The sequence below is a fragment of the Tyto alba genome, unplaced genomic scaffold (genome assembly GCF_018691265.1).
Source record: "Tyto alba isolate M040663 unplaced genomic scaffold, T.alba_DEE_v4.0 Super-Scaffold_2, whole genome shotgun sequence".
In the NCBI taxonomy this organism is placed as follows: domain Eukaryota; kingdom Metazoa; phylum Chordata; class Aves; order Strigiformes; family Tytonidae; genus Tyto; species Tyto alba.
The window spans coordinates 14,599,919-14,625,902 of record NW_024881282.1 but is presented as its reverse complement, the minus strand read 5'-3'; the positions used below and the strand labels follow the sequence as shown (position 1 = coordinate 14,625,902).

General features: G+C 37.4%; 1 protein-coding gene across 2 annotated transcripts in view; it reads right to left on the bottom strand.

Annotated features, from left to right (window-relative positions):
• ARHGAP42 (Rho GTPase activating protein 42) overlaps positions 1–25,984 on the bottom strand; it is a 173,008-nt gene that overhangs the window by 58,682 nt on the left and 88,342 nt on the right. Inside the window, exons 4-6 of one of the 2 annotated variants that reach the window (XM_042793007.1) lie at positions 20,017–20,088; positions 9,069–9,077; positions 864–965 (exon numbers count right to left, since the gene is read on the bottom strand). In XM_042793007.1, the coding sequence (XP_042648941.1) occupies positions 864–965; positions 9,069–9,077; positions 20,017–20,088 (183 nt within the window). The remainder of the gene's footprint in view (positions 1–863; positions 966–9,068; positions 9,078–20,016; positions 20,089–25,984) is intronic. The other variant, XM_042793008.1, reaches the window with a different exon arrangement.

Here is a 25,984-nt window from a genome sequence, read left to right as displayed (position 1 = left end):
CCTATAATTTGAATTATAGAATTACTGGTGAACATGAAAAAAAAATCCTACAATTTGTGACTGAGTTATAGTTACATCTTCTGTGAAAACTCCATCTGCAAACTAACCTCCATGATCTAGGAGTCACTGTGGCAAAAGTAATCCCATCAAAATAATTTCTAACTACTTTTGGCACGAATCCCAAAGTGTCATTGATATCAAATTGCTGGTTTTACTGTAATTTCCCTTAAAGACAAATCATAATTATTTCCACCAGCATACTGAAAACCCCTGGAATCCTCCTGCTAAACTAGAAGTCCTCATGGTTTGTTTTTTTTTGTTTGTTTTTTTTTTTTTTTTTAACTGAAAAGAATTAGCTATACAGACTCTTCAAAGATGAAGCTGTGGATACAATTTCAGGGCATGATGCAGCAGCATCAGAATAAGGTGAAAAAGAGGAAAGAAGAAGCATAAAAAAGCATCATTAAAGTGATCTCAGTTTGGTCTCCCAGATTAAATTTGATGTGAAACACAAGCATAATTTCATTGAGTAATAAATTAAGTACAAAAACTAGCAGTTAATTGACTTTCAAATATTTCACAAATGCCTTATAAAAGTCATATTTTTATTTAATATAATTCTTTTGTTGCGACCAATAAACATTAGCTGTACTTGACGTACACAAAGTTGGACATGTAGAACATTGTCTTGTTAAAATATTTAACTCTTATTAGGGTTACATTAATCCCACTCAAGAATTTATATTCACAACTGTCACTACAATTTCACATTAAGAAAATACAGCATGTCCTGAAAAGAACCGGTTTGTTATCATGATCTCTATGCAAATATGAAGCTAGGTAAGACTGTGTTTACTGCTTACATCTTGCAAATGAGATTCTTTCTTCTTTGCTGATAAATTTAAGTGTTTCTCTAGGATGGAATAATACTTCTCACTTTCCTTGTCAAACTTCTTCTTCCCATCCTGAAAAACAAAGCATTGCCAAGTAAAGTAACTGACTAAATATCACAGGTAACTTAAATTAAAAACAATAACAGGTGCCAAAATATGCCTGGTTTATAAAGCCATTTTTGTTGGTGTGCTGGGCTTCTGTGTTGGGGTTTTTGGTAGCAGGGGAGGGGGCTAGAGCGGTGGCCCCTGTGAGAAGCTTCCCAAAGCACCCCCGGCTCCAAGTCAGACCCGCCTCTGGCCAAGGCCAAGGCGATTAGTGACGGTGGCTGAGCCTCTGTGATAGCATGTTTAAGAAGGGGAACCTGAGATGGGGCTGGGACTTGTGAGAAGGAGTTACAGGGACCCCTATGCAAGCACCCAGGTCGGCTGAAGGAAAGAGAAGAAAGGGGGGAGGTGCACCAGAGCACAGACCCTCTTCGTATCCTGTGGTGAGATGGCAGGGCCGCCCACCCTGCCACACATGGAGGTCTGTGGTGGAGCAGAGAAGCCTGTGACCCTAAACCCACACTGGGACAGGTGTCTGCACTAAAAAGAAGCTGGGTCTCTGAGGGGAGAAGCAGACCCTGCTGTTGTGGTTCAGCTGTGGGAGGACCGCAACACGCAGGGGTGACCCATGCTGGGTCAGCGTGAGAAAGGCTGCACCCTGCAGGGAGGACTCATGCCAGAAAAAATTCATGGAGGACTGTCTGCAGTGAGAGGGGAGCAATGTGGAGCAGGGGAGGAATGTGCAGAGTTCACCCCATCTCCCGAGAAGGAAGGAGTGGTGGGACTGGCTCTAACCCCCATCCCCTGTCCCTGTGCTGCTGGGGGAGGAGGTAGAGAGATCGGGAGCAGAGCCAAAGCGGGGGAGAAAGGAGGGGTGGGGGTAAGGTGTTTTTTGGATGTGGTTGGTGCTTCTCACTGCCCCACCTTGTCTGTTAAGTGTTGCTTTTGTTAAAGTGTTTGAAACAGACTTTTTTTTTACTTCCCTTAACGAGTCTGTCTTTTGCCTGTGACCATAATGGGTGAGCCACCCCTCCCTGTCCTTATCTCGATTCTGAATCTTTTGCTTCATTTTCTCCTTCCCAACTCTGGGAGGGAAGGGGTAAGTGAGCGGCTGCATGGTGCTCAGTTGCCCTCTGGGCTCAGACCATGACAGTTAGTTCTGATGTTTTTAGGGTTTAATTATGAATTGGGCCTGAAGATACTAGGAGGACTGATTCAGTTATTAAATGCAGTATTAAACAGGTTTTTCACCATAAATAATACAACAGACTCACATAGTTTTCCATAATATATACACATAAGGTTTTATGAAGGTGGTATCTTGTCGACCAGACTTTTAATGAAAAATAAACTTTCCCAAGGTTTATAAATGTACCTACCTGTCACACTTCTTTGCTGAACAAAACATTTTTGAAAAGGTAGGTGAATATAAGAAATCTGATGATGATATAGGCCCATCCTTTGCATTTAAAACTAATAGGCTTATTTTCTACCCACATTCTTAAAATATAAGGATGATGGAAAAGCACATACATGGCTGCAAAAGGAAAATGGTCCAAAAGTCTGTTTCCAATAATGTTTTGATGTGTCCGAATATTTAAGCTTGTCTCATTTAAAAGAGCTACCCTGCCTTTTTCCTTTCTCACTCCTCTTAAATTTTTCCTGTCTTTTGCAGACAATCCTCACAGTTCTACTGTAAGACTACTTTAATACATGATAATACAGAAGAAAGCTACCACTGTGAGTAAATTAAGGAACAACTTATTTTCTGTCACCTAATTTAGACTTAAAATATTTATGCTCAGATTTTTTTAAATCATCTATTTTGAAATTTATATTCAAAATTTAAGAAAAAGACAGCTTTCTCCAAAGTTTTACATTTTTCAAGAAGTGCCAAGTTTCAGGAGAAGGAATTAAAGCAAATATTCCATTAGTCATTATTAATGATAAAAAAATATTTTTTAATTATAAAAGTATGTATCTTCTAATTAAGAGCAACTCTCTGCTAGTGACTTTATAATCTTACCTAAGTCCTAAATGATTCTTTCTAATGACTAACAAGTTGAATATTTTGAGAAAACAAAGAAAATTCAAGATGACCAGTTCTACTTACACATGTGCAAAAGCTATTAATGGTGGAAAAACTAATTACTTGGCATAATTCTGTAACATCAGGTCATTTTCAGAACTGTAGTGATTCTTTTCCTGACCCCTTTCTCCCTGGAAATCATTATATACAAAACCAAATAACTAGCCCGCATTGTAACACCACCCTGTTTGTCATATCATGGGAAAGTCAGGTCAGTCAGAGAAATAAGAAATGGAAGGAAGAATTTAATGCCATGAATGAAAACTTATCAACCAGCTGTAACAACAAAGCACTTAGTGATTAGCTCCAGTGACTAAAGTTCACAATGGTAATTATACTGGATTATAAAACACCTCATATACTTTCTATCCTGCAAAAAGTTCAAATATATTTAGTAAGAAAAATATGCACAATTTAATGTTCTCGTTACTTCACAATATTTTCAAAAGACATCATAAGGAAAAGAAGGCACTTGACCCAATTAAATATTAATTAACAATACAGAAAAATTCCCAATGCCTTCTATATTTAATTGCAGCTATACAGATATTAGGTAAAAAAGCAAAACGGGAAAAAATAAAAAAATAAAACCTTGTATTTTGCCTAGCAAGGGAAAATAAGCTATATGAATTATCTTTCAAAATCTTTCTCAAATGCATCCTTAAAAGAAAGAGAGAAGGTAGAAGGCAGGACTTGACAAATGACCTATCAGACAAGAAATCAGCTTTCATGGGACTGAAATCATAGGTCGGTTTCACAGCCACAATTTTACTGGGCAATACTCAAGTGCCAGGTCTTTATGATCAAGCAAGAGCAACCCACATATCTCAACATCTCCTTTGGTCACAAACAGAAATTCAGTTTAGCTGATCACACACCACATCCGTTTATCTTTTGAATAAAAGGTGTGGTTGCATACTGTCTTATCTTCTGAGACAGTGATGTTAAGGTGCTGGACAAAAAAAGTGAACTGGATTATTTTAAAAGCGAGGTGACACAGGTGGGGTGGCAAAGTCACCATCTTGAGGAAATCCCCAAGTCAAGGACAAACTCAGCTTACGAAATGAAAAACGCAAAGAGAATTACTTTTTTTTTTTTTTTTTTTTCCATGTCACTGAAAGTTGGGAGAGGAGTTGGCCTGATTGCAGTATTGAAACCTTTGGTCAGAAGCTGCTGGAGTTCAGTGGTGGATACCCTGTCTGGGAGACCATCTACTTCAGAAGGTAACTTGCCATGGCCTTTGACAATGAGACCTGGGTGCAGATGACATATGCTGCACATCTGGGCTTGACGCTGTGGTTCGCTTTGCTGACTCAGAGGCCGGATTGAAGGAATGAGATGTGAAGCCATAGCAAAGCTCCTGCAGGATTACCTGTGTCAGATTGGGAATTACCCAGCCCAGATGGCTCAGCACCGATTCCTTCCCTAATAGATTTATGGTATGAGTAGTAGGTATTCCTCTTGCCTTGTGAACTATCTGTCTCAGAAATAATCTGATAAACAGGTAATGGGTGATCCAAAGTCTGGCCAGCCACTTGAGCTCACATTAACATTAACATAGCCTTTACTAACAAGAGCTGGAAAAAAGTTTGAATTCTAATCTGCTTGGTGAGAGTGTGCTGGGTTGAGAAAGGTACGAAAAAGGGACTTGGCCATCTGAAATAGCTCCTCTTCTGTCACACAGCACATCAAATGAACATCAATGCCAAGCAGGATCCATTTACACATCCAATGTGGTTCCCAAAGCACCAAACTGAGCCACTTATATTTTGTGCTAATATCTACAACAAAATCTGTGAATATCACATTATCTATTCTCCTTATATGTAAAAAGGAAAACACAGAAAGTAAATGATCACATCTAAACTCCCCCAAGAACAAGAAAAAAAAGTAAATTCAAATAAACTAATTGTGGTTACAAGGCACCTTGTGTCCCATCTGAAGCTTCATGAAGATCTCTGTGGCACCTTCTGTGAGGACATGTGGAATTTGAAGGTTCTCTTGGTCTTCTAACAACACTGCAAGTCCCCTCCCAGATTGCACCTCTCTGCTGTAACAGATCTGCTCAACCACTACCTTCACATTTTTTCACACCAGTTAAGTTAAAGAGAAAACTAACAATATGGAACTTCCTTGATACCAGGACAACTGCTGGCCCGAGCAATGTGTCTTCAGGGACAACATATCATGTTAACTCCTTCCTTTTTTTTCCAGATTTTAAGACAAATTTTCTCCCTTCAAAGCTAGAAGTGGACTAAGTAAGGAGAATAAACAGAAGTAGACTGAGAATAAAAATCACTTGGCAGTTTTGACTGCATTAGTGTCTTTACTCGGTGATACTTCTGGGAATAAGGCTGCAGTGCCAGAAGGACGATGTTTCTGGCACTGTACTGATCAGTCAGACATGTTTCTGGGAAAAGTCTAAAAAATACTGGCCCCAACAGGTGAGTTCCCTTCATTTGAAAGTTCTCCTGCTATGTCAGTAAAAAACACATACTTGAATGTACTGAAGCCTCTGAAAACTGTTTACTTCATAAAAATTAACAAAAAGAAGATACACTCAGAATCAAGTGATTCATTTTCTGGAAGAGAAGAAACACTTCAGTTTATGCCAAGATAGCTCTCACCTCGCACACTCAGCCAGTGACTCACAGCACACAGGCGCATCCTAAGTGGAGTCACAGACTTACCTCATTCCAGCTTTAGCCTTTTCTTCTGCAACCCCCAAAACACGCTCTTATATACAGCTGCTGCCCAAATTAATCATCTGAATCCTGATCCCAGCAATCTGTGCCCGCGAGACTGAGGATCCTGCTTTTCCACACGCCAGGAGGTTTACAAAGAAAGTTTCCATGCGAAACTGTCTCCTCAAAGCTTAGGAGACAGAGAGTTGCTTCTGTCTCTAGATTCCACATTGGATCAAATCCCCAGGAGAAAAAAGATGTGGTTGGATAAGAAAGCTCATGCTGTACTGTTACCAGAACAGACAGCAGCAGCCATGATACAAAGCATAAGGTACATGGCCATTAGGAGGATGCTATTCCTGACCTCTGCACTATGTCTCTTACTCCCTTCAGCCTCCAGCTATCTTTCTTTCTTGCACATCCTTCCTGAAAGTAATCCTTACCCTTTCTCTTTGACCTGGAAATTTACCAATCATTTCTGTCAAAATATCATCTGGAACATATAAAAAACCATGTCAGATAATTAAGAGGATGCAGTAAAAAAATCTAAACACAGAAAAAGGGAAAATAAGAAACACTAATCCTTGACATATTTTACACTGATTTGTAAGTTATCAGTACCTTCTGTTTAGACCAAGTTCTTTGGATTCCTAAGCACTGCAAATGTGTCTCTATAGTTGTTTAACTATTCTCAGGTGCATCAGGTCACTAAGCCTTAAGTCAGTTAAAAAATATTTACAGTTTTAAATGCTCCAAATTTCTAACAACCCTATTAGGAAAGCCCTTGAACAAATGCTCAGCTTCTAGCACGTAATGGAGTCTTATTAACTTCCAGTATCCCCTTGACAGAGTCAAGTCATGTAATACGGGATTCAGGTTTAATTCCTGATTTTGTTCTCTCTGCTTAGTTTTCCTCTATAGCTTTATTTCAAAACGGATTAGACAGTCTCCAAGAAGATAAAATTATCCTTTCAGAAATAAATTTTGGTCAAGATAACACTAATTATAGATGTGCCAGATAGAAGTTTAACGCAAAAGATGTTCTCCTATCCCTTGTTTTACAGATATCTATGGATGTGAAAAGATCAGACATCAATTATAAAGGTGACTCAATTGAGTCAGACAATTTTTTTCCTGTTCAGAAATATTTTGATTCCATGCTGTAACTAATTATACGCATGCAACAAATTGTTGGCATGATTCCTACAAATTTTAACCACAAGTTGTATTTTTGGATGTAAAGCAGAGTTATTATACTTTGAAGCTGACTCCCCTTTTCCAGTGAGAACATCGGGAAATCATATTTTTCTTTAATGGTCTAAGTTCACCACTACTTTATGTGTAGTATTTTATGCCAAAATTGTTGTATGTATCTTCAGAATTATTATATAAAGTGTTCCCCTTTATTTTTCATAAAGAGCCTTTGCCATTCTTCTCATTCATTTTTTTTCTGGTTGCAATGACTTTTGGTGCTATACTTATATATCAGTATATCCTAGCTAAATCTTACATCTGTCCCTGAATAAAATATTTTTTATTCTTTCTTTGTCCCAGAAATCATATTTAAACTTTAAATGCATTTAGGTCAGATTCATTTTCAACAACAATATCCTTGTGCAACCATAAAATAAACATGTTTTGTAAGAGGTGATTTTAAAAGGATCAAGAAAGGAAATGAAGATAGAAAACATTGCAAAGAAACTATCTGGAGAAAAATTTCAGTAACAATCCCTTACTTAACTAGGAAACAAGTGAACATTGTGAAACATTGCTGTGATGATTTCTTTTTTTCCCCCACCCAAAATTAGTACATATTTTTCTCACCAACGCAAGCTGAGACACAGAAACTGTAGAAACTGGCACAGAAATGCAATTGTAAGTCTTGAATATAGATCAAGTCAGACACATTTGTCAGTGGAAGGAACTGAAGGCAATGGTAAACTCCACTGAGATCAATAAAGTCACATCCCCTTTCTTTCTCTATGACAAAAACTGCAAAAACGTCAATACAATAACACACTAGAGATTGTTCATTACTGGAATTTTAGACTTCAAGTATATTTTTAGAAACCACCTTTTTCATTACCTTCCAAACACAAATTCAAAATGTATTTCTACAAAGTTATTGGAAATTTATTTGGAGTTGTAAATTTGGGGGATCATCTCTTACTAACTAGCAGGACAAAGCAAAGTAGACTAATAAATAAACTAAACTTAGTCTTGGAAAGACTGATTAGAGGTCAGACCCTATGGATTTCCTGGAAAATGTGAGATCTGTCTCACAACTTCTGAGGAGAAAATAACTAACCTCACCTTCCATTTTATTTTGCCTGAGGTTTTGCTTAGAATTTTCATGGAGGTGGTTGGTGGGTTGGGTGGGTGTAGTTTTTGTTTGGTTTTAATAAAACTGAAATTATCACTGGCATCTGAGACCTCAGACTGCATTTTGATAGATGTCTGGGGGGAGGATTTCTTTCTGGTAGAGATTTTGATTTGTTAAGTGAATGTTCACAGTTCAAAGTAAGGCCGAAAGAGATTTTCCAAAAGGAGAAGTGAAAAGGGGATCTAAAACTCCTTCTCTTCTCCTCCTAATCAGAATTTAATGTATCATGAGGCTATAGGGTTTCTCCACATCTGTGAGAAAACTAAGAGGTTAAAGGGCATTGTTTATATATTGTTAGCAAATAATATGAGGTCAAACAAAGTTATATCATAAAGAAATGATTGGTGCTCAATATAAAATAGTGTTATGTGACTTATGTTAAACTCATAACTGCTAGTGAAAACACTTCCAAACTGAGGCTGAATGCACTGTGTAGAAAATTAAATGTTCTAACAACTATAAATCTTTACATCATTTATTTACTACAAAAGAACAACCATAGGCAAACCGTGAATATCCAGAAAAGACTATGGTGTAAGACACAAATAATTATAATAAAAAGAACATATTTCAACTATGAAGTATAACAAGGCATTAAACTGGGAATACAAGAGCGTTTAGCAGCATTAAAGCTATGAAGATAGATATTAAAAACTAGAAGTTTAAAAAATAACCTCAATTAAAATGAGCAAAGATATGCATAAAACTAAAATGTATTTTAAACAACCCAAAACTAATTTAAGTTTAGGATGGAGTTCACGTCTGTGTAAAACACTGAATAACCCTGCAAAAGATAATTTACTTTCAGGCTCATAAACTTTTGAATAAAATTTTCTTTTCCCTCTGTAATGCCTTGACAGATCCAAGCATCAGGTACCTTCAAAAGTGTTTCCCGGAAGAGAAGAATCTTACAGCCATTTCCTAATACTTCCCTATGTAATTCCATCAGATGTGTAGAGACAGAAGGTACTTACCAGTGGAGACTAGAAAAAAGAAAAAGCAGAAAAGTTTCACTATTTCTGTGAGATTTAGAATTCTGTTCAAATTAATAACCAGTTACTATTAAATGAACAAATGTGTTTGTAGGATGTCACTTGTTTCTCTCAAAAAAATTCTCTTTTGAAATGGAAAAAAAAATATTAAAAGTTCCCGGCACTGCTGTGAAGACATGCAAAACTGCCAATACTGGCAGGTTGCAAAGCAGGACACATTAGACTCCCTGTTATTCAGCTGCAGAGCTGTCTCAAGTTTATTTGGCATTTGCCGATTCCAGAAGTAGCTGCTAGATGTCTGGGAATCTGTTAAATCCCTGCCCAAACAGCAGGACTTGTAAGTCTACACACGTAATGTAATTTTGTTTTTACTCTCTACTAAATATGAAGTATTTTTGCTGCAATATCTTACTTAGTATATTAACATGTTACTGCTTAAATAATATGAAGCAGCTCCCTAGAATAGCAGAAACTGACTTTTTAAACTCTTCTCTGGAGCAGGTTTAGGATAGTTTTCTGAAGTTGAAATTGTTTTATCCTAACTGCAATAGGGTCTCCTGTTCCTGTACAAAAGCTTGTGACTTTAAAAGATTTAAAAAAGACAGCTACCCATGCTCTTGAGGAATTCAGAAAGAAGCTTCAATTAATTCTGTCTACTTCATCAAACATACGAAATAAACTGCTCATGTCATAAGCAATGCAGGTATTTGTTAGAAATCAATATAGCCATATATGCTGAGTAGAAAGTAAATGACAACAGAAGATACAATCCAATCCTAAATCATCACTTACATGATAAAAGAACAAAAAGCCAACCCAGACTTGGGGCATGGTATTCTTCAAAAACAAAAATCAATCAGTGATAACACATGTTGTGATTTAGAATATTCAAAACGCTGAAGTCACTGAGCTGGTAACACTATCCATGGAAACCTGTTAACACTGATGCTTATGAAATCAGTCCGGAGAGGAGACCTTTTCTACCTGAGTAGAAAGTAGGTGTATTTTTTTTTCTCATTATCTAGTTCCAGTACAAGGTTACAGAACTTCCTAAAATTTATTAAAAAAAAAAAAAAAATACAATGACTTTTATTGTTACTGCTTCATTTCCATACACACCAAGTTCAGTTCAGATGACAAAGTGGGGCAAACAGAAAGAAAAGAAGGCTTACAGGAAAAGACAAACATAACATCATTGCATAGGTCTGGTGGGTTATAGCTGACTCTTTGATGCAAACAATGCTACACATGGACTGCATGGACAGAAAAAAAACAACATTTACAATGGATCCTACTGAAGTGGACTAGCCTTACTCATGGGGAACAGGCAGCTTCAGTTTTTGCCTAATCTTCCACGTCAGCACCTGGACTAAGCAGGGACAAATTTCTCAGCTTCTAACTGATGTTTGGATAGCTAGAAGTTGGCCTTTCAAGTTCAGCAGTCATACCAACCTGTTATCCAATGCTGCGTCAAGAGTGAAAAAGGGTTTGTTTTTCCTTGATTCTCTAGTTCTCATACTAAGGACAGAGAAAGATAGACTTGGCTCTATAGTTACTAACATAACTGTACAGAAATGGTAAAGATACAGTATCCAGCTATGTGGAGGGAAAGCACAGCACAGGGCTGCTGCATGCACCACAGCTTCTGTAGCATGATCTTTGTATTTGACAGTAAAGCTCGCTTTCATCATCAGTCAGAGTGGTAAACTTCTCAACTAAAAAAAAACCATCCCATTTTAAAAACTGTATTATGCTCGTCAACAACTTCCCTTGGTCTCCACCGCTGCCCCTTTCCTGCCATCACTGCTTCTCTTTGTTCATCTGTCTCCCTAAGTGTCCATCACCCATTCCCTGAACATCTGCCTTGTTGACATCCCACACTTGATGTTGCTGTTCTCCTCGCCCACGTTGCTCTCATCAGCACTGGCTTTCTTTCCTCCTCATGGAGGCACACTGCTGTTTCAGGTTCTCCATGCCTCCCTTCCTATGCCAGATTCCCACATAAATGAAGTGTATTTCAAGAACGTCCCAGTACGCCAGTAAATTAAAATGTGTATGAAGAGGCCATTTCATCTGCACAGTTAGCAGCTATCTTCTTTCCTTTGTGTGCTTAAAGCAAAGAAAATGCAAAAAAGCTGCAAAGAACATAATGTCATTAAATAAAGCCATTCGAACAGACTAGCTTATAACGTCACATACCCATTCCTTTATTTTAAAAGCTGAAGATAAAAATATCTCTTTCTTAAGTAGTAATTTCTTTTTAAAAACACTCTTCGGGATACTCTCTCCTGCCTATGCCAACCAATCAGACAACATTGCTGATCCCAGCGTGCCAGCAGCATGTTCAGCACAGATCATGGTCCCACGCCACCTTCCACGTCATCTCAGTGGGACGACAATGCTGACCTGAGGAAGAACTTGAGGTGTGTTATGAGAAAGTTTTTAGATTAATATACATGACTTGAAGCTGTGCTGTTTACAGATATATAAAAAAGGAAACATTCTGGGTTAATGTCAGAAGTGATTTTGTTTTGTTTTGAAAGCTTCCCTCTTACAACACTGATAAAAGGAACACAAACTATCACTTTGGGGTGGAGAGTCATGTCTCCCCAGTGGCATTAAGCTCAACCAGTGCTCTCAGTTTACTTCTCAGGGATGGATGATCCTCTCATCTGAACAACCATCTGAGACCACCCCTTCTTGGCAAGCTCCACAGGAACAAATGGTTCTGTGGTGGCTACTGTAAACTGAAAGTTCCTGAAATACTGAAGCTGGTTCATTTGGCAGAAGGATGAAGGTGCTCCCATATCTAAACCAAGACACATGAAAGTTTTAAGTAATGATGCCCATCTTCTGTTACAGTACAGAAATTATACTTTCCAGCTACTATCACCCACTACACTTTGGAATAAAGCTATTTTATACTTGCTTTGCCAAAAGCAAAATTGCTACGATGGTAAGAGACTGCAAGTTTGTACATTTCCAGGCCCATGCAGAACCTGCTGCATCGACAGAACAAGATACTGGACAATGGGAAACCAAGGGTGAAACTAACTTGATGATACAGCCAAATATTTCAATCAAATGATTTTCTATTTAGAATGGCAAATGCAACTCTGCCATAGGTGTGGAATAAAGACCCATAGACTCAACATCATCTGAGTAATGCCCAAACATAATAGATCTAATTTTGTGCTGTTAAATACACCACAGAAGAAAGGGAAGCAATGGAGAAAGATCTTCATTTTCCCCAAGACTTTTGACAAAAACGCCAACATGTAATAGAGTAATATTAACAGATTAATTTATACACATGTAAAAAGCCTCATGACTTAAGTGTTGTTTGGTACAGCTGTGGCACTATGCAACATCCATGAGCACAGCTCTGAAGTAATCCCTGTAGGGTAAGAGAATGCAGCTGGCTTTCTGAAAACATGATGAATTTGGTCTGATAAAGGATGCCAAAAATCAGGGTGGAGTCTTATTTTGAGTGGGGGGGGGGCAGGGCATTAGGTGCCTTCGACTAGCTGAATGAAGACCAAGACCTTGTGCCAGCTACAGAATAGTAAACTAGCTGCTTCCTCCAAGACCTGTCCTGCTCTGTGCCATTGTAATTTGCCACTTCCTGTATTTCTCTGAAATCTTCCTTGAGATTCTTGAAGAGTCTCATCAACAACCTTGAGACCTGTTTTTCAGGTGTGGAACGTAATCCTCTGTATGCTGTGGCTGAGAGCAAGACTAAAAGGACATAACAGATGAGTAGAGCTACTGTATCCTACAGAGACAAGCTTTTTCTTTCTTTGTTTAAAATTAAGAATATTTGCCAAATCCTCCGTGCCTTGAAGCATTCAATAAGAAGTTCAGTTCCCCTGTGAACTGGAAATAAAGTTTGGAGGTGAATGTCCTTGCTCATACTTTTAACCATGGCTCAGGAGTCCAGCAGGATTCTAGCAGCTGTGTGGGGCAGAATGCAATCTCCTGAATCCTTCCTGTCACACAGACTACAGTGGGCTGATTTAAATTAGCAAGAAAAAAGCCTTAATTTAATTAGAAAATGTGCATGTTTTCTTGCATTTTTATATTCTTTTGTTGTTTTCCAGTATAAGGGCTGATAATTGCTGCTAAAGTTTTATTTCTTTGTTTTACTAACCGTAGATTTTTTAAAAATAAATGGCTTTTCTGACAACAAAAGGCAAAACCACATACTCACTTAAGCAATTCCACTGAATAACACGTATATTCTAAGCCTTAATTCTTAAACATTATGGCAGAAGATATTAAAGTTATATTTCCTGTTTACTATAGAGGACTTATTTATTTACCCTTAATCTATATCTGTTTTCTTCTGGATGCAAATTAGAATCTTATTAAAGTGCAGAAACAGGCTTTAGTCAGTCAGCCAGTTATTCATGCTAACTTTTAACAGAAAGAATGCATTTAACAGAACTTATTAAAACAGACTTTGTACATAGTATTAACTGGCTTACTAACAAACGCAGTTAATGCATTGAACCAACAGTTTTTAATCACTGTGTCCATAATCCTTTAGTTATGAGATCTGAGTTTTTGTTCTTGTTTTTTAAAGGAATACACTAGAAGTGAAACAACCTTTTAGGATTGTTTTTTGTTTTGTTTTTTTTTTTTCTGTTAACTTCCTAGAAGTTTCTCAACTTTGAATGGAAGTTGTTGAAATTAAGTAAACTGCAATGAGAAAATAATTTTGCTCCATTTGCAGAATGAAGAGAGAAGTACCAAGCAGAGTAGTTGCTTCAAAAAACCTCTGAGTCCAGGTGCTCAGCCAGAGATATCTCCCAACTTAATGGTTTGGCTTTCCACAGAATAAAATGAGACTGCCTGAAAAGATGAAGTGTGTGCACACTGGGATCTTCACCACTATTTTTGAAACTTCCCAAATATTTCACATATTTTAGTGTAAAAGAAGTAGTGGCTAGTAATACCATAGCACTACAATTATTTAATGTTTTAAAAAAGCATTTTAACAGAGATTAGCAAATTGATGCAGGTCTTTCACAACTTCTTATTTCCATAAATTTATTTGAATAGCTATATTTTAAAGTGACAATACATTTGATCTATTTTAAAAATAACTTTTCTGCTATAAATTTTCATTAAATGCAAATTACAAAGGAAAAAGTAGACAGTTGCAGCTGATAAAGCAACAATCCAGCTACTCCAGATTTTAGGATCTGGGTCAATTTACAGAAGACTCTATACGTAGACACTGAAAACCAGAGGGAAATAACAAATATCAGGATGAAATAACAAACATTTAAAATAATATTTAGTCTGCAGTTTTAAAATTTTCAACTTGTCTTACAATTGGCACAAAATTTACCATTATAAAGCCAATTTTTTTTTTTTTTTTGTAACTTAGCCTCCTAATTTCTCAGTTCTTGCATCTGTCAATACTAGTTTAAATAAGACAGCAGATTAGACAACATATTCTGAATTATTTCTCAGATAAAAATGATCTAGGATCAACACCTTGGAATGAAATGTAAGTGTAAATGCAATTTACAACTCTTTCACAGCTCACAAACTTAATCCTAAACTTGAGGACTTATATAAGTAAAAGAAAACATAAAGAAAATTTGTACTTCTCTATCTACCAGAGATATATCCCTAAAAGCCTATAATATCTAAAGACATAGCCACTTGAGCTTTTTATCAGTGCAACAGACTACTTAGTTTGCAGCTGTGACATGACCACTGAGTAGCCTCAGTTCCCCATGCTCAGTCACTTCATCTTATACTTCCTTCCCAAACCTCCACTCTTCCTCCTCTGTCTTGTTAATACCCCCAACTTATAGCAACCCCAAACTGTGTAAGCACCACTAGATACTTTTTACCTGGTCATTACCGAAAATAAAACAACAGACTGATTTCAAATTGCTGCTTGGGATCTTCTAATAAGTAACTTCTCTCTAACCAGACAATTTCTCTCATAAACAAAACTCATTGCCCTTTACCCATTAGCCAGTTTGTTAGACACATCAGGTCTCTTATACTAACCCCCATCTAAACTAAATTATAATATCTCATGTAGAGTGATTTAAAGGCCCTGCTGAAATAGAAATAGGTTTGATCCACTGCATTTCCTTGCCTACAGAATAAGTAATCTTATCAAAAAAGATATCAGGTAACTCTGGTAGTAACCAGTTTTGGAAAAATGTATTGCATTTTAACTTAAAACATTTGGCCATCAATTATCCTGGTCTGGTCTCTATTTCTGCTTCTTTCCCCTGGACCCCTCCCTTCTATGGTTCAGACTGACATTAAATATCCCAGAACTAGTGGACACAAGTACCTTGAGTAACAGATGCTGCTTATAATGAAACACCTTCCACCGTACCTACTAGAGCAAGGTCATTCATTTTTCTCAGTTAAAAGACAAGAAGTGCTATAATTTGATTAGATACTAAGGAAACCAGTTCACAAAATGGGCATTCTGGCATTTCTCATTGATTTTAGATACCTATCTAGAATTCGGTATTGACAGCCTTCTGACAGACTTAAAAAATATCAGGGCTTTTTTGTTTTATTTGTGTTCCTCAACTTCCAGGCAATCCGAATAAAACACAGAGAGAGTGTGCCAGCTCCTGCATGCCAACATCATGTGAGTATAGACGTGACCATAGATGCAGGAAAATTAATCCCAGCAATGAACATGGATTTGTTTCCCAAGTAGAAAGGAATTCACAGCTTCGAATGAATGAATGAAAGTAAAGAATAATAAAAATAATCCTCATGGCCAAAATAAATAATTTTAAGAAACAAACAGATGGAATCATAAGGAGGAAACAAAACTCTCCTTTTAAGTCTTAAAACCAAAATTGCTTCTGTTGTCTTTGATCTGATTTAAGTTTTATTAAAGGTCAATGAACATTGGAACAAATATTGCTAAATACTGTACTCAGTGGATAAAAAGACACATGAAAATTTGGCCTTATTGTACGTAACACATCACACAATGATCTCACCAAAGTTACCAGCTGGGGACTTGCAAACCACATTTACCAAATAAGGCAAAATGCTTCATGCCTGAAATCCTTTCCCAGTTACCTCACCCGGCTTTTGCTCGTGTTTCTACAATAATTGCAGAGGTCGTTTTTTTTTAACTCAGATGGAGTAAATCAACAGGCTATCCAGTGCAAAGCTGCGTTTGTGTAGTCTCTGGAGAGAACTCAGCTTTATTTAAACTGAGTGTGTACAGAAAAGGAAGAACTGAAATATGTGCAATAAAAACAGAAGGGCAAGTAGTATAAATCGAGACGAACGAGTGATGTAGAATTGTGTATTGCTGGGTTGATTACAAACACTAATGTTTTATGGGGAATGTTTCTCAAACTTTTTGGGTACCTTCAGGTTTTTGAAGTGCATGTGAAGAATTGGTTTTTAATGTTATCCTTGTGATGTTCCAAAAACACTTGAACTTTGCACTCTGGATTTATGCTGTCCTTGTATTTGAAATATAGCTTTGTAACATCAACAGGATGTATTTTATCCTCCATGTTCTCTTTGATTTCTGTGATCATACTTTTTTCTTAAACTTGATATAGTTTTGAAGAAAGAATAACATATTCTCATTCTCTATATTAAACACAACAGGATAGTTCTACATAGTTCATCGTGATAGCAAAAATCTTGAGAACTTACTTATTATTAAAATAAAATGGTGACTGTCATAGTGAAAACTGTAATTAATTTATAGCATTTTCTATTTTTTTTCTGCGTGTGTGTGTGGTGGGGTGGTGGGGAGGACTACATAATTTTATCTCCAGCTGAATTTTATCTGCTGTTTTAGAAAAGAAAGAAAAAAACCCAGCAAGCACTTTTAAGCATGCTCTCTCGTAATCTTCCCCTCACTAAAATTGAGGAGTAGTATCTAGTATAATTTTCTGTATGTATATTGGTAACATAACTATCTGATAATTTTTTTTCCTCTGAAGTATTTGGAAACACACCTTAATGGGGTACTAAAATTACTAATTTCAAAGTCCAATTAGAAGAGAGAGAATCCAATACTCACCACTGCTTATAAAATACACTCTCATAATGTAAAGCTGATCACAAAGACCAGCTGCTTACACCTGTAGCTAATGCTGAAATTGCCAATGCAAAAGGCATACACAGTTAACCTCGTGCTTCTATATCTAATCTCTTAAAATGTCAGTCCATAAGATGTTATGATGAAAATTAATTGTAAAATCACAGCTCTAGAAATATATAATACAACATAACTGTCAGCTATCATGTGGAGTCTGCACCGTCTCAGTCTCTCTTTAGAGAGGAACACTTACCCACAAATGTTCTGGGTTTTTTTTGTAAAGGGGAGAGGAATGATAGGAGTGAGTTTGGGTTTGATATGAATACACTTCTACACACTCTTGTAAGTTAATTCTAGTGGAAAAAAGAGCTCAAACCTGATATTCCAGAGCAAAAAGTAACAGTTGATACATGGTCCGTACAGCTGATGTGTTTAGAGAAGACCTTCAACAAAAAGTGACATTCTCAGTGTCCTGTGAAACTTGCTGCTGAAATCTAAGCAAGAAAGCATCTATGTTTTTTGTTTGGTTATCAGTTCAGATCACCCCAGAGGAATTCAAAGAGCCAAATCTCTGTGCAAACCTTCATTAACTGGAATAAATAACTAGCAAGCTCAACTCATCCCGTATTTATGAGTTCATAAGTGCTCAAGGGTTGAACTCAGTGAACAGAAGTGGAGGTAAGCAATCTGACCATGTTCTCTACTTTACTAACAATGATTTTCATAAAGCCCAAATTTCATACTGGTCCCGTTATTCCTAGATCATATGTTGCTATTTTGAAATTACTAGGAAAACAGTATTAAATATAATTAATCTCTCACTCTGTGTTAATTCCATTTAGTTAAAAGCCAACTGTAATTGCTTCCGCTGATAAAAATCAATCCAGAGGCGAATGTTTGTATTGCAGTCTGGGTTATGCAGGTGGTCTGAATCTCTCATTTTTGAGCTTGACAGTTGAACTCCATGAGCAGTGCAAGAAAAGACAAGTTTATGTGACATTTTATGAACCAGTGAGCTGGGAGAGCTCTCTATATGGTATGAATGTGTCAAGCCAGTATCCTGGACTGCCCAAAATGCACACAGTGCTGCATAATAAAATGCACTAGACAGTAGAATAAGAGTTAGCTGAGCCAGGCTCTCTCCTAAACTCATTCAGTACACTGTTGTATGACCACAGACAAGTCAAAATGATCACTGTTTCCAAATTATATAAGATGGGAAAATGCCCAAATTTTATCTGGAAGGGACAAGGAAAAGAAACCAGCCATTGTAATATACCAAGCAGAGAGGACTCAACTTGCCTTGCAGTGCCTTGCCTTTAATGTTAAATACTTGCTGATTCAGAAAACAAAGGAGTCATGGACAATTAGATCATTAAATATGTGTTGACATCTACTGAGTGATACATTTAAAGGAGACATCAGTGTCTTATGCAGTTCTGCAGAGTGCCCTGTGAACCACGTGTGGATCATCTCTTGGATGTACCAGGACAGTCAATAGTGTGGCAGGTTAGGCTTTCAAACAGGGCTCTCTGCAGAGAAGAACGATATCCCTTGAACTACAGGAATATGAAATGAAATGGTAACAATAAGAACTAAACAATGCAACTAAAATCTACTGAAAACTAAACATAATTTTGTGCTCAGACTAAATTCTGATTTGTGCAGCACGGTAAATAAACTCCCAGCCCTGCATCTCAAAGCAGCATAGGGGTGGGACAAGAGAAGAATGCAGTTGTACACAAAAACATATCAAGTAAAAGGGTAAAGAACATCCATTTCAGAGAAACCTGACCTCAAGTTCACAGTAAAAATTCTTCTCAAATATTTACTTAGTTCCTCTGCGGAAGCAATCTCATTTGTTTGCTACACATTCACAATAGCAGTACAAAAAGTATAAACCTTCAGCCACTCTTTCCAATAGTTCTGTTCTTCTTCTGAGGTTGTTTGAGTACAACTACAACATCAAAGAGAGATTTTTTTTGTACCCATTTAACCTTACAAATGAAAAATTTCCCAGAAAATTTTCTGAGCACCGATACAAGATGTAAAATGCTTCAGGACTACCATATTTATGTAGACAGAAGAAACAGTTACTAACCATACCTCTAACTGACTACTGTAGCCTATATGCATCTCTGAGATTGTGATCAAAGCTGTCACTGATAACTACTTAAGAATCCAGGATCACACTGAAAATAGCTCTTCTAGACTAACAGTTAGTTCCAACATATTTTTCCCCAAAACAGCTGATTTCCTAGGCTGTCTACTGAACCCTGGTATAGATAACCTGAACTGTTTCTCTAACACAGATGTAACAACACCAAAGAACTGGCTTAAATCACTAACTGGAGCACTTCTACCATGGGAAAATCACTAGGCAATATGAATACTCTGGCAAAATGAATATGAATTACTACACTGCATCAGCCATGTAAAGTGGAGAGGGAAAGCAGAGATGGAGAGAGTATGCCTAAAGTGCACTGACTTCTTTTCAGTCTTTCTACAATAGCCACTAAAGGCCCACTGCACCCATAGCAACTGTTTGAACCCTCTGTGTGGTTCTGGGTTAACCCAAGATGCAGTGTAATGTAAATGCAGGCATCAGAAGTGAACACAATTCCAGATGGTAAGACTGTGCAGCAGTAGCAAGAGCTGTACCCTATGCATATAATCAGCCTTTAAACTCGATTTCTAAACTATCTCCTCTGAAGCACAGAATTCAGTATCATTTACTAACACATTAATGAGGATGGCATCAAGTATGTTTGAAAAATGCCTGTTTTCAGTCCAGCCTTCAAAACACACTGATAAACTCAAATAAACATGAAATGAAAAAGAACTGTTTCCACAGACACTTACTTTTGCTGCTCCTATTTGCTCTTTACGAAACTTCTCCAGTGGTGCTATTAGCACATCATTAGCATTCTGGATCTGCAAAGTTAAACATAAAGCATATCTTTTTAATACAGAGTATTTGCAGAAAGCAGAGTCATTCTAACTTTGCCATTGTGCAAGCCTGAAAAAATTAATGTCCGCAACATTCTGTTATGAGCATATGGGTAGGACTCAAATAATTACTTCTTTTTAAAATAAAACATACAACATATATGTTCACTAGTCTATTATGGAACATTTCCATGAATAATGAAAGCAATTGTAATGAATGATGTAGGAAGTTTATCTGCAATACATAGAAGGGTTTTCTGGTATTTTACTTCCATTTCTTGCATCTTGCCTAAAACCAGAATAGAAAACTTCCAGGAACATGTTTTGGCAGAACAGAGAAGACAAACAGTAGTACTGACAGCACTACCTAAAAAATCTTATGCTTACAGACTCTGAGTCTTTTACAGCTGAAACTTTTCAGCTATCTCTTTGGATTATATACCTAGTTATATTGAACAGAGGAGAGTAAGGCAGGGAACTCTCAAAAGAAAAGTGGACCATTTACAAAATACTCTAGATTCTCTTTCACTTTTCTAATTTTTAAACTAATTTAAGATGTCCTGCAGCTATTTTTATCACTTTAACATAATCTAGTGTTCCTAATGAATCACAGTTTTCACCCCACTACCTCTGTTTATTTAGTGTAAAACCAATCCTGGGAACCCCTCTCTGAAGACCATTCCCAGCAGCGATCACTCAAAGTGATCCCTAGTCATCTGGGCTAGAAACACACATGCAGAGGAATATAAATGCCAGCCCTGCCATAATGCCACTCATCAAAAGAAGGTGGCATGATTTCACCAAGTACCTTTTAGGGACAGGAAGAATAACCAACTAAACTGACTTTACTACAGAAAAATCAGAAGAAACTAAAAACTGCCAACACATCAGAAATAAAGCATAACAAAATACATTATAATAGTCTATTATATTAACTACAGGCAGAATCTTAGGTTTTCTGCATGAATGGCTTTTTTTCTCTTCACCAGTCCAGTCTTTACCATACTCATCACATTCCACATTTGGGCTTTGGCAGGATTGGAGGTCTGGGCAAAGCTAACATGTACCTAAGCCAAACGTGAATGAATACAGCTCTTGTGACTCTTCCATAACAATAATTGATAAGTTACATTGTCAGCTGAGCACGAAAACTTCCCAGAAGGCTGTAATAATAAACATACAGAATAAACCCATTGAAACACAAACAAATTTTCTTTCCTCCCAAACCTAACATTACAATTCAAAAGACCACAGAATCACCACATCTCTCAGTAGGGCAGGCAAATTTTCAGGGAAAGTTTAGACTCTCTTTGACATCCTGATGTAACAAAATCCAAGACAGCAAAAGCAATACTTAGCATGCTTGATGATGCAGTGATCAAAATGATCTAGATTTAAAAATAAAAATCAGGCACAAAGGATGAGGAGGAGTGTTTTCACTGCATTCACTGAGCTTTCACTGCATTCAACATCCTCCATCAGTTCAAATGGAACAGGCCACAAAGCTACGTTATTCTCCAAGTGGACATTTCCCAAAAATGTCATAGAATGATAGAATACGAGATTGGAAGGGACCACAAGGATCATCTGGTCCAACCTTTCTTGGCAAAAGCACGGTCTAGACAAGATGGCCCAGCACCCTGTCCAGCTGAACCTTAAAACTGTCCAGTGTTGGGGAATCCACCACTTCCCTGGGGAGATATTCCAACTGCTGATTTTTCTCACTGTGAAAAATTTTCCACTTGTTTCCAATCGCAATCTCCCCGGGAGTAACTTGTATCCATTATCTCTTGTCTTCCCCATGTCACTCCTTGCAAAAAGAAAGTCTCCATCCGCTTTCTAGCCACCCTTTAAATACTGTAATATGGTGATAAGTTCTCCCTAAGCCTTCTTTTCTCAAGGCTGAACAAACCTCACTCTCTCAGCCTTTCCTATTCAAACTCTGTCAATGTTTAGTCTAGCATGATAAACACACTGCATTTTTTTTTAATATACATATGAAAATTCTTGGCTTGTTAAGAATCTTTCCTGGACCGTAAAGCATCAGTTTCTCTAGGAGGAGGCTGTGGAGAACCATACTGAAAGCCTTGGAGAAATACAGGTAGACAATGTCCACCACTTTCCCCACATCAACTGAGCAGGTTACTTTGTTGTAGAAGGCGATCAGGTTTGCCAAGCATGTTTTGCCCTTGGTGAATCTGTGCTGGCTTTTCTCAACCACATGCTTCATTTGTTTTATGATAACCCCCAGGAGGATTTGTACCATAACTTTCCCATGGATTGAAGTAAGACTGATGGGCCCATAATTTCCTGGATCCTCCTTTAAGTGCTCTAGTAGATGGGGGTGACATAGCCTTCTTCCAGTCTTCTGAGACATCACCCAACGTCCATGACTTCTCAAAGATTATGGAGAACAGCCTCACAAAAGATATCAGCTGGCTCGCTTAACACTCTCGGGTGGGTAACATCAGGGCCCATTACTTTGTAGGGGTCAAGCTCCTGTAACAGTTCACATACCAACTCTTCCTTCACTGACAGTGGATCTGTCTGCATCGACCTGGATTTTTGTTCCCAAGAGCTGGGGCACACTAGTGCTGGTAAAGACAGAGATGAAGAAAGCATTGACAACCTCTGCCTTTTCAGCGTTGTTGGTGACTAATTCACATCTCCTGTTTAACAGCAGGCCAATATTTTCCTTCTGTTTCTGATCCTTGTTTACATACCTGAAGAACTCTTGTAGTTTTTGACATCTCTGACTGATTTCAATCCAAGCTGAGATTTTGCTTTTCTAACTGCACCTCTGCGTACCCTGGAAATGTTCCTGTAGTTCTCAACAGGTATTCATCTGCTTTTCCATCTCTGTTCTGCTTCTCTTTTGGTTTTGAGCAGATACAGAAGTTTTCAGCTAAGCCAAGCGGTCTTTTGCTCTGCCTATTATAATCTAATATAGAGATTTTTAGGTAACATCTAGCAATCTGAGACTCAACACTTTCTACAAGGCAAAGAGCACGTACTTAGCAAAAACATAATCTCTATCCAAAGGATCACTCAATAAGGCAGATTAAAATTAACAGGGGTGCAAAACTGTTAAATGACTTGCCCACAATCAGGCAGAATTGCAGTGCATACACCTGGAAGCAGCATTTGGAAGGCTTGATAGCTTACAGAGCATGTACATGGCTTCTAGCAAATATAGAAATCACAAAGGCTTGCTGGACTCACTGGTACAGAAGTGTGGATGCATCTTGTTTCTTTTTTATGTACACAAGTAAGTTTTTCTATGCCTTTAAGATTTATTGCTATATACAGCAACAATATATTCAATATCTCACAGTTCAAGTAAAAGAGACATTTGTATTATTGAAGTAGTTACTACTGATGTCAGCAATCGCTGATAGTCCTGTTGCTAGTCATTGCCAGTCAAACTAACTCCACGTGGAGCTGAACATGGCTCTTGCCTTCTCTCAATGCTATCACGTTTAGGCAGCCTCCATGCCACACCAGGAGACTTCATTTCATATATTGTTCCTCCTGACAGCCTTAAAGTGACTGAAACACAACTACTACCTGTCTTACTCAATGCTGCTGCAAAGCAAATGAAATATCTTGGAAAAAAAAAGAACCCTGTTTCAAACACTGTGGAAGAAAATATTCACAGTAAGCATACAGCACCGACAGGAGTCATCTGGGAAGTACGTGGCTTTGCTGGGCTGAAGCACAACGTTCTTCACTGCCACAGTTATATATGCAACTAGGACTTCATCTAGACAGGGTCTGTGCCTCTGAACAGATCTCCTCAGCCACATCAATGGAAAATGCTGCAAGCACATCCCCAGGCTGAAAGCTTCTACTGACAAGAGCCCTGATGTGGCAATTCACCTCCCAGTAAAATCAGGAGCTAGGCAAGTAATTGGCTTTGGCTCTGGGGAGGGAGAGCATACCAGCAAAATACCAGAGAGAATCCTGGCAGACACAATTCAAGAGCTGGTATTACAAGATGTGGAATGATCCACTGTGAAAAGACTTCCAGCGATTTTCACCAGCTTGTGCCTAGCTTTTGAAAACCGAAAATTATAGAGAAAGAATTTTTCCTTACATATGCATTTATTAATTTTCTTTAATTGCTGATTCCTATCACTGCAATTACTTTACATTACAGTTTCCTTGCTCAGGGTCACAAAGTGGCATACAGCCTTCCCCCCCAAAAGTATGAATCAAATCCTCCCATAACCATTTCTACAGAAATCTGATTGCTTTAGATAATCTGGAATATTCACTGTGTGGTCCTAATAGAGTAACTTGCTTCCTGCCAAGACGATAATCCCTCTTCTACTCAGTTATTGTGCTAGGTTGAAATCACAGACACTCAGAAAAGGTAAAAAATGTCCAAAAGACTGTTAACAGTTTCTGTAAATAGCAACTTCAGAAATCCATGTTGTGTTTAAAATAGAGATCTTATCCTTAAAAGCTTATTCTGATTAGTCACAGATTTAGAGAAGTTATACTTTCTTGACCCAATAGTTATTGAATGCTACACAGTTCAAGCTTCCAGCATGGCTAACATGTCAGTCAATCAAATGTGATCATTTCTCTTGACTGGCAAAAGCACTGGCCTTCCTCAAAAAAAAGAATCAAAAAACAGAAACTCAAGAGAAACAAAAAAAACCAAAACAAAACAAAACAAAAAAAAAAAAACAAAAAAACCAAGAATCATGTAGTTTTAACTTAGTGTCAGTTTTTTACTCTTTTTTTAACTAAGATGCTAAACAATTACATAATAGGAAAACATCAGTTAACAATTTAGAGAGCTATATTAGAGCTAGTAAAAATTAAAGAGATTTTTATAAACTAAAGAACTTAAACAACTTTTTAACTTCAGAGTATATAACTCTATTTAGCATTATTGATAAAAATACCATTAAAATAAGTACCACCAAAATCACAATGAATTTGTAAAAAATATTTGAAAAAGAAACATTTAAAAATTTAAAATACTTTTTCTAAGCTAGCTTTGACAATTTACGAGGCCATTCTCTGTTTGCATAACTGTAACATTAAACTGTGTTTTTCAGACATCGCAGAGACCCTCCACATATACTTGGAGATGTTTTTGACTAGCAATTTTTTAAACTTTTATTTTTTACTAAAATTTTCTACCATCGGTAGTATGAAAAAAATATTCAGCATCAACTAACAATCCAACTCATAAAAATTATGAGAATCACAATTATTACACTATGTTAGAAAGGGATGAATAAAATTTTTGTAAAAGTATCAGAACATTTCCATTTCTATATTTTCTTAAATTTAAATCAACGTTAATTTTTTGAATGAGTTTTCTAGTAAGTTTCTAGCCCTGAATTTGGGATAATGTATGATATGCAGACTGTAAATGCATCATTCTTCTTCATCTACTTTTACTTAGGTATGACCAGTGGATATAAACAGAAATTTAACTACAACATTGGTGCAGATGGTTATTCATTATGAAATACTAACAACATAGACACATAAATTTTAAGCCCTTTACAAGCATTTGACCTTAACCTGGCAATATACCATGTTGAATTGCAGTAAGAAGAACAGTTAATACCTTTAGAGTTTTGTATTTTTATTTGTATGTCTAAGGACTAGTTAGGTCACAGAGAGAATTAGGTTAACAGGATTTCCAATTGCCAGAAGAAGACAGCAACAGTATCATAGAATCACAGAATGGTTTGGGTTGGAAGGGACCTCAACGATCATCCAGTTCCAACCCCCCTGCCATGGGCAGGGACACCTTCCACCAGACCAGGTTGCTCCAAGCCCCGTCCAACCTGGCCTTGAACCCTTCCAGGGAGGGGGCAGCCACAGCTTCTCTGGGCACCCTGTGCCAGTGTCT